This window comes from Cyprinodon variegatus, unplaced genomic scaffold, assembly GCF_000732505.1.
Source record: "Cyprinodon variegatus isolate N-32 unplaced genomic scaffold, C_variegatus-1.0 Scaffold13, whole genome shotgun sequence".
Taxonomy (NCBI): Eukaryota; Metazoa; Chordata; class Actinopteri; order Cyprinodontiformes; family Cyprinodontidae; genus Cyprinodon; species Cyprinodon variegatus.
In genome coordinates, this window is record NW_015150466.1 from 1247128 (window position 1) to 1257053 (window position 9926).

At 35.3% G+C, this 9926-nt stretch overlaps 1 protein-coding gene across 1 annotated transcript; it reads right to left on the bottom strand.

Annotated features, from left to right (window-relative positions):
• Positions 1 to 8140: 8140 nt before the first annotated feature.
• Positions 8141 to 9601, bottom strand: LOC107089773 (androgen receptor-like). The gene is made up of 2 exons (XM_015382740.1): positions 9282 to 9601; positions 8141 to 9183 (listed from the first exon to the last, which is right to left on the bottom strand). Exons 1-2 carry the CDS (start codon positions 9348 to 9350, stop codon positions 9019 to 9021), a joined length of 234 nt encoding a protein of 77 aa, XP_015238226.1. The 5' UTR covers positions 9351 to 9601; the 3' UTR covers positions 8141 to 9018.
• Between the last annotated feature and the right edge of the window lie 325 nt (positions 9602 to 9926).

The following is a 9926-nucleotide window of genomic DNA, read 5'->3' on the forward strand; positions in this document are numbered from 1 at the left end:
CTGCGGATTTTATTCAAGCTGTTGCAGCTCCGGCTGTATTTTTAGTTCCCTAATTGAAGGAGGTTTTATTGTTTTAATTAATTAGTTTAATTGTATTTTTTTATTCCTTTAAACTTCTATGTTGTTTTTCTAAATCTTTACCTGCCATGTAGAGCCGCCCTCTGTGGCAGCTGTGGTTGTTTTAAAGTGGAACCTTCAGGTCATTGCTGGGCGTTTGGCTGATTCCAGTTACTGATCTATTTTTAGTAACGTTCTTCTTCCCATTAAGTCTGATCAGGTTATGGTGAATTTAGAGCGGCTCCCAATCTTCCCATCAAGGCTCTACTTGCACATTTAATCCAAGTTTCTGCACCCCCTCTGACCAACCTTTTCAAGAGTTTAACAAAGAAAATAGAACTGCAGTAAAACATATATGAATAAATTAATCAGATTAATTGATTATTGAAATAATTATAATAATTATCTAATTCAGTAATTGATTAATCATTAAATGGAGTTTAGCTGACAGAGGGACTCACTTAGAGCAGGAATTATAGCAAGATTGTAAAACTGTAAAAAATGAAAAAATAAAAACTTCTCACACTGCAAAAAATTAAAATTAAACTAAGTTACATTTTCTTAAAAATAAGAGAATTTTTTCTTGAATTAATGAATTATTGTTTTTTGAATGAAGCAGTTAAGTGATACACTTTGCCTATAGAATAAGGCAATTTACATTTAAAATAAGAAAAACAACTGTAGTCTCTTATTTCGTAATATCTATATGCTCATTCCATTGGCAGATTATTTTATTTACCTGCTTAAATTAAGGGTAAATTTAAGACATTTTAGTGTTTGCAGTGCAACGTCGTTCTATGCAGCTTCTCTCCATGCCAATCATTTGGTTTTAGAGGCAAAGCTTTGCATCATCAGGCTGTTTTATAACCAAATTTTGTTGACTTTCTGTTGTACTGGATTTTATTTACAGGACATTTGGTTAAAGGGGGCAGATTGAAGTATTCGCCAACAAGTCTTTTGGTTTCTCAAAGAAAAGCAAACATTTTAAAACCATGTAACCCCCCCGATTCACCATGAGGAACCACTTTGTGTTGGTTTATCAGATGTAAACCCAGTAGAATACATCAACGTTTTAGGGAGTTAGAAGCCAGTTAGGTTCCTGTCTGTCTGTCTGTCCGTTTTCCCTGTTTTTCTGTGGATTAAACAACAGGGGGGTCGTCGCTTGTACCTTACAAGCATCCAAACACTCACCAAGTGGTTTCTCATGTCTGATCTTGTGTGGGTGAAAAATGGCTGGATTTCCCAACACTGGTGCGCTGTGTGCGTGTTTGGCGCGGCTCGGGCTTGGCTGGGATCGGGGCAGACCAGCTGCAGAAGTCTGTCTCCCCTCCTCAGCTCTCAGTGCTATCAGGTTGCCCCTTCTCCTCCTTCAGCCCATTACAGAGGCCTCTTTATGCTGCGCTAAAAGCTGCTCATGTTCAGACCCTCCTGGGAAAAGCTCCTTAAAACATGTCAGGATGAGAGGCCCTGTCTGGTAAAATATTAATAGGAAGTTAATTGGTTGTTAATGGACTGGTGCTTGGGCAGGAATCACCCTCCATTAGATAGACCACACCAACACCCCCGCTCAGGGGTGTCATCTTACCACCTTTGTAATCTAATTGGTTTCCAGTCACTGTGGCCGTGGCGCTGCAGTAACCTGGTGTTAAAAACATTATTGCTCTTTTTTCTTTGGTTCCCAAATATATTTCCTTGTTATATTTTAAAACCTGTTCTGTTAGTTTGGTGACAGAATCGTGCACGGCGTTAATTGTTCATTGTTTTCCTCTCTCGCTCTCTATCCTTGTGCAAATCTTCCCACCCTCTGAAACATAAGGAAATACTTTCCACTTTTGTTGTTTGTGGTCAGCATAACTGTACTTTCTGTGGTCGTCCTCACCCAGTAGAAACAAACAACAGAAAAGAAAAGAAGAAAGAAATAAAAAACCTCCCCCTCTCTGGCACTGGAGCACACATGTAATATTGATGCAGAGCAGACTTGGAGAAACACAGAAAATCAAATGGAATCCACGCTAAGTTCAAATGTCGACATCAACACATGCATTTTTGATTTCTGCAAACCTACAAGACAGAACTCCTTTTAAGGGACAAGCGGGGAAAACAAACATATATATTTATATTTAGAAATAAGTGATATTTCAGAGTTTGCAGTCCGTTCAACTTCAGGTCCTTTACGAGGGGCAAATACTTGCTGAAAGAAGTTTTTCAGGAAATGGGACTTAAAATGGCAGCAGAGTTAACCCAGGCACACTGGCTGTTTCTTTTTTTTAATAGATTGAGCTTTTAAAGGCACTCAAAAACAGTCGCCTCTCAAAATAAATCAATTTCCTGACAACTGGAAAGTAAAATCAGATTTTCTCATGAGAAAAGTAAATAAATAAATAAACACGTTCAGGTGGAATCTATTAATTGCTGCTTATTAACTTCAGTTTTTCTTTTTAACCTTCAAAGCTCTTGGGTCTCTTTATTTCTCTAACTAATGACAGTAAAAAAATAAGCAATATTTACAATATAAAACTTTCAATCAATGAAAATATTATGTGAGTTAAACAAATGACTTGATAAAATTATATAAATAAAAAAATACTGAAACAGTACAATTTTAACATTTAAACCAGTCGTCCAGATCATTGGACTTTTAATAATGCAATTATAACATTAATGAAACAAGATCAACAGAAATAAATATTAACAACTCACTGGAAAAAAATCAAAATCTAGATAAGTAATTTTCTTAAAATAACTATATTTGTTCTTGAATTGAGGAGGTAAGTGGAAAACTTTGCCAATCAAAGAAGACAATTTACACTTAGTGAAAGGTTGCCTTTCATTAATGTTTTCTTATTCTAAGATTAACTGGAAATTGCTGCTAATTCTTGGTATTTGATGCCAAATTTTCCTTTAAGGGAAAAGTTTAAATCCGTCCAACTCCAGGACAAGTAGTTGGAAGATGTCAAAAGTGTAGCTCAAAGTTTGAAGGCATGTCAAGTTCAGTGCATCTACACTGGAAAACAAACCAAAAAATAAGTTAAAATTTCTTAAATTAAGTGTATTTACCCTTATTTGAGAAGGTAAATGAGATAGTAGATAATTAGATAACATACACTTGGAATAAGACAATGCAATTGTGTTTTCCTATTGCAAAAATAAATTGTCTTGTTCCATTGGCGAAATATCTCTTTTATCTCCTTAATCAAAGAACAAATGCACTTATTTTAAGAAAAAATGACTTATCTAGATTTAGATTTTTTGCAGTGTATCAGTCCCTGTGCTTCTGTAGAGCTTTTGCACCCGTCCAAAATGACCGTCGTCGGGAAGACCTCTTGCTCTGTGTGATCCTGTAACGTCTGAACTCAGAGCAGAATCAGTCCTGCTGGGAGCTACAGTACGTTTCAAAACCACCATGTTTTTACAGTAAAGTTAATGTAGTATTTTTAGGTATATGTGTATTTATAGCATATTAAACATTTAAATAGTATAAGGAAATCTAAGTAAAACTTACTCTTTCCCCAAAATCCATGTGTTACATTAAAAGAAACGTTTAATTTTTCTAGTTTTTACTGAAGCTTAAAAATACAGAGTAGAAATTATGACGAATAATAAAGTTTCCGGCACCAAAAAGTCACTTTTTTCAGTGCAGTTTTCCCTGGAGGCTCTTTATTTTTCCCAAAGTAAAAAGTAAATGGTCTTTTATGAAGCGTTTCATCAAGCCAGAGGCGCCTTACACTGCTTTCACTCTTTCACTACACACTGCAAAAAATTGAAATCTTGATAAGTCATTTTTTCTTAAAATAAGTGCATTTGTTCTTGGATTGAGAGGATAAAAGAGACACTCTGCCAATGGAAAAAGAAAATTTAGATTTAAAATAAGAAAACACAATTGCATTGTTTATTTTCAAGTGACTATTATCTAATTATCTTATTTTAGGAGTAAAAATACTCATTCCATTGACAAATCATCTCATTAACCTACAAAATTTAGGGGTTATAAATAAATACATTTTTGCAGTGCATTCAGCCATTCACTGAGGTTCACTGACTGAAGCCGGGCTTTAAGAAAACAAACCAAAAACATAAAATATATTTGAACATCAAATATTGACAAATATGAATGATATTCTGTGTGAATGAATAAAGTTAAAGGGTTATGTTTAGATGTTGAAAGCCTATATTTTCTACCATCTTCACATGGAGCAGATAAACCATGAGGAAAGTATAAAACGGTCTGCAGACCGGCCTGAATGACTGCTGCTATAAAAAACTCTCCGATAATTGCCTGCTCGTCTCCACACTTTGACAGCTCCTTGTGAAAACTATAAAATCATGTAGTCCTGTTTCACAAAGACATAACTGCACCCGGATGGGAACTCTAAATAAACTATTCTAGGTTATTTTTTATTTATATCCAGTCAGCGTATTATGAGCAGCAGACAAAGCTTTAGCTCTTCAGTCTGTGTTGATGTGCAGCCAGACGGCAGCAAACATTTATCCTCCTAAAACAGTCCCTGGTGTTGAGAGTTTCTGCCTGTTTCTGGAGGAGCGCTAAGTGGGACGCAGGCTGCAGAAGCAGCTGGACCGCCGCTTTAACGTTCAGGGAGCTGCTAATTTAATTTAAGTTTGTTTATAAAGTCATAAACCTTTTTAAATTTGAACAGATGAGGATTTTTCAAACAGAATCTTAAACATCAGGTAGAAACTCCAGACATGTTCAACTATCAGCAAATTACCGTTGGTTATTTATTAGAAATGTTATATTTATAGGATTTTCCTAATGTTTTAAAATAATCTCCTATATTCAACTTTGACATCTTTTCAGAAAAGGTTTTAGGTATTAAGTTAATATCTTTTCTTAGGGATGAAACAATTAATCAGATTAATCAATTATTGAAAAATGTCGTCAACCAATTAAGTAATTGATTAATCATTAAATGGAATATATAGAATATAAAACCTGCCTTTAGCTGACAGAGCGACGCACTTAGAGCAGGAATTATACCAAGACTGAAAAAATATATATAAACATTTTACATTTAAGATAAAGAATATTTCTCTATCAACATGCTCTATCCAGAAGTTTGGTTTAATTTCATAAAAAGTTTTATTTAGAGAATCTTTGACTGATTATTAACTGAATCATCAAAAAAATAATCAACAGATTAATCAATTTACAAAATAATCGTTTGTTGCAGCAATAATCTTTTTAAATCACACCAATTAAAAATGTCTTATTTATCTACTAAAATTAAGGGTAAATACACTAATTTTAAGAAATGTTGTACTTATTTCTAGATGGTTTTTGCAGTGTAAGCAGTTACAGCCTGTATGGTTGGAAATAAACGTATTTAATTTGATCTTTCTTAAACCAGCTTATTCTGCAGAGCAAAGAATAGAAACCTAAATAAGTCATTTTTTCTTGAATTGAGGTAAATGAGACGCTTTGCTAATGAAACAAGACAACTTACACTGCAAAAAACGATCTAGAAATGAGTAAAAATGTCTTAAATTAAGTGTATTTACCCTTAATTTGATTAGGTAAGTGAGATAGTTTGCCAATAGAATGAGTATTTTTAGTCTTAAAATAAGATATTAATATAATATACTCTTGAAATAAGACAACGCAATTATGTTTTCTTATTTTAAATGTAAATTATCTTGTTCCATTGGCAAAATGTCTCTTTTACCTCCTCAATCCAAGAACATAAATAGTCAATCTATTGGCAGATCATACTTAAATTAAGGTTAAAACATTTAATTTGTACTTATTTCTAGCTCATCTTTGCATTGTGACTGTTTTCTCACTGGAAAATGATCTAGAAATAAGTAAAAATGTCTTAAAATGAGTTCATTTACCCTTATTTTGAGTAGGTAAAGGAGATAGTTTGCCAATGGGATGAATATTTTCACTCTTAGTGTTAAGATAATTAGATAATATGCACTTGAAATAAGACAACGCAATTGTTTTTTCTTATCTTAAATGTAAATTGTCTAGTTCCATTGTCTCACTTTCCTCCTCAATTCAAGAAAAAATGAAATTATTTTAAGAAGAAATCAAATTTTTTGTAGTGCTGTCCCCCGTCGTTAGAGGAAACGTGTCCAACTGAGGCGCCAGCAAAGCGACTGCTGCAGCTCAGTCAGTTGACCCTACATTGTTTCCCTGTTTGCTTCATGTATCTTTTATTTAGCGTAACCCTTCAGAGCAGAGGCGTCCAGACTTACGATCGTTCAATGAAAACTGCCCTCAAACATGGAGGGAATCTGTGTCCAATTACAAGGCAGGGCAAATGTCAATAGATCCAACAGATGTCACCCACTTATGCCTATTTCCCCTTTAGAAGCATTGATTTAAAAGCATAATCGTTTCAGACTTAGGTAGCTTTATGTACAAAAATGTTTTCCTTTCAACTTTACTGTTAGATCAGGCAGCCATTCCCTTTCATCTTAAAAGATAAAAACAAAAAGAGGCGCTCTAAGTGAGGCAGATCTGCACAAAGCTTCAGGAATCTAATAATAGTTTGATGACATAAAAACCCAGAGAAAATAAAAGAATTAAATGTGAAAAGATTTCCTTATTCAAAAGGGTTTAGCAGGTTTGTTTAGAGCTTTAATAAGTTGTTTTTCAAACTTCTTCTTCTTTTCTGTCATGAGTCATTGTTGTAATTGGCTTCATTAATAAAGCTTTCATGCTGTCATTTCTGTTTGGGTTTCGTCCTCTAAAGCCTTTCTGGCTGCTGGAAAATATTGTGGAAATTAATCAATTTGGCAGACAATTAAAGTTGAGTTAAAATCCGTGGATGAAAAATAAAAACCTCCTCAAACCGTGAAAAGGAGCGTTTGAAACGTCGGCCATTTTTTATCACTATCCCCATGGAAACACGTCGTTTTTAAAAGAGTTGTTTATGATTTTCTACAATTTTAACGTTAACTACTTTGTTCTAGTAACAAATCCAACATAAACCTTTTCCCAGAACTGAAAGGTAGTAATTGATTTAGCCGTGGTTCCCGTCGATCATCTGCTAACGCTAAAGCTGCTTATTTATGCAGAAATCAATACATCATGTTAGAATGAGCTCTAAACGCCCAGAAGACGTGCAGCTACACCATTTTATACGTTGGAGAAGAAAACTGTAGCTTAAATCCACCGTTAGCATCGTTAGCCTTGGCGCTAACTCAACAATCAGGGCTACAGTAAGCCAGCAGGGCCAATTCTCAGGTTAAACCTTTACATTCATATTCTTAGAAAAACGTTTAAAGTTTCTGTATTTCTGCTGCATCTTATGCCTAAAATGTTTATTTTATTTTTATCAGAAAGAATCAAACAGACTTATTTTATTCTTATATCTGATTTTAAACTGTTTATTTTGGGAGGGTGTCATTTTACTTATTTTATTTTGCTGTAGGGATCTTATAATCTTATTTTTCTCTCTTCTGTAAACTGTTGCAACGCAAGAAAATAATTGAACACGAGGGATTAATAAAGCTTTTCTGATGACTTTATTTTATTAATCTTTTTTTATATTAATCTACCTAAAATTAATTTAATTTAAATATGTTTTACTAAAAAAATACTTAATAAATTTTAAATACACGCTGTTATCTTTTCATGATATGTTTTTTGGTTTAACAACCTAAAAACTGACAAATATTTGATGTATCTAAAGATTTCATCAGTATAACCCAATTAATTTTATTTAGGGATAAAAATGTGTTGTAATTTAACACATTTCTTTGCCCAAATATATTTATTAAGAAAATAAAAAAAGCAAACTGTTCTAACGACTTCATTGGTTAAATAAAGCAGTTTATCAGTGTAAGTAAAGAGCAAAATCACTCAGTTTTTGCATTTATATTCCAACATGTTTAACATTTATAAAAGTGTTAAGTTAGTATTTATAAGTAAACACTAACTAAAGCAAAGAACTTAAAGATGTTGAGGTTTAATGGAGGGTTATGATGAAACAGGGTTTTGCTCTTTAGGTGAATTAAACCTTCAGGAAGATGCAGGAGAAAAAAACAGGAATTTACTTTAAATATTTTTCTGCTTTAACACTAAAATCCAAGAATCACAGCGACCACTGATGAGTCTTTGCTGGACATTTATTATCATTGAAGCTACAATAAACACACGACGACACACCAGAAAGCGTTTGCAAAGAAGACTTTTAAGAAATGGTAGAAAAGTTCCACAGCAGTATGAAAAGTTTGACGGAAACAGTGTTTGGCACCCAGAAAAAAGCGGATTTCTTTAGAAAGTCGAGCGACAAACGCGTCGAGGCGACTTTTCATGTCCGATCCTTTTCTTCTTGCATCTTGAGCATCTTTTATTTTTCATAAATATACACTTGATTTCAGCTTTGCTGCAGTCACTTGCACTTTAAAGGTGTTTATTTCAACAGACTGAACAAAACATCAAACTATTTTTTTTGTGTGTGTCTTTTTTAAGACATGAGGACAGCTTTGAAAAAATGTTTTTAAAAGCCTTGGGGTGAGATAGCTCTTCCTCTTAGCATGCAAGGCACAACTGCCTTATTATTAACTGTCAATCAAGCAGGTTTTTTTCTACTCCTCTCAGGTGAAGACAATAAGATTGATTGTGGAGAGAAGCTAGTTCAAATGTCGTACTGTAGCACACAGAAACAAAAAGCTCGTTGGGGATGAGAACTCTACAAACATGTTTTCTCACTACGGCGCTGGCTTCCTCTTTCAGCTGGAGAAGTTTTACATGCTCAGCTTGGTTGGCTTTAGTGCAGGAATGCATGCAAGTGTTGTGATCAGCCCCCCCCCCCCAAAAAAAACCCAAACATGTGATGTGTGTGATGCAGTGAGCGGGCAGAAAGAAAGGAGCAGAGCGGACGTTACTGGATTACAAAATGCTGGAAGAATGCTCCATTCCCTGCATGCGTCAGGGTCCGTATCCAGCGCCACCAAAGGTGGTCCAGATTCACTCCACGGAAACCGGAACCTTTAGGTGGCGTTGTGGAAAAGGATGGGCTTGACCATGCCTGAGAGGATCTTGGGCACGTGAACGCTGACAATTTCGGAAATCATTTCTGGGAAGTTGACCTGCATGTGCAGAGACTTGGCTTGGATGAAGAGGTCATAGGTGAACTGATGCAGCTTTCTCACAACCTGAGAGGAAGAGAGAGGAACATTAGCACACAGCGAAAAAAGAGCCGACATTCTGGGCTCTGGTGGAAAAAAAAGAGAGAGAGCTTGAACTGTGAGACCTTCATCAGTTCTGCTCCTCTGCCTCCTCCCTGGCTGCTCTCCAGCTCATGACACACATAGTGGAGCATTTAAGGGACAAAACCTCCCTCTGTAGGAGAGATCTGATCCTCTCCGGGTTACACCCCGATCAATGACCTCAAAGGAGTTTGTCTTCTGGCAGTTAATTGTTTTCACTCAAGTTCTCCACCTTCCTCAGGAGGAACGTGGTCCAGCTGCTCCCCCTAGTGGTGGAACAGGTGGAACTCATTTAAAAACTGTTTAGTTTTTAGGCATTAGTGGGAAATTCCAGATCCTGTCAGACCAGCATACCCACACATAAGGGTGGAACTTTGTAATGAAAGTTGGTGGGGGCGCTCTAAGGGTGGGGGCGCTCTGAGGGTGGGGGCTGATGCATCTACAGTTACTCCACCTGAACACTTACATTAGGTTTTTGTATTTTCAAAAAATTTGCTCAAACATCCATTTATCAAATTCTTTCCTGTTGTTTAGAACACAAGAGAATCACAATACACTGATATTTATACTTATAGATGATAGATGCCTTATAGTGCAGTTTTTATATATATATAAAAAGGCCCCAAAACATTAATGTATAAAAAAATAAAATAACGAATAACAGTCGATTCCGATGCCAAAATCGTTAA

Coding starts and splice junctions, on each gene's coding strand:
- LOC107089773 (XM_015382740.1), bottom strand. CDS start 9,350: ATGCTCCACTATGTGTGTCATGAGCTGGAGAGCAGCCAGGGAGGAGGC. Junction 9,184..9,281: donor GAGGAGCAGAACTGATGAAG/GTCTCACAGTTC, acceptor TCTTCCTCTCAG/GTTGTGAGAAAGCTGCATCA.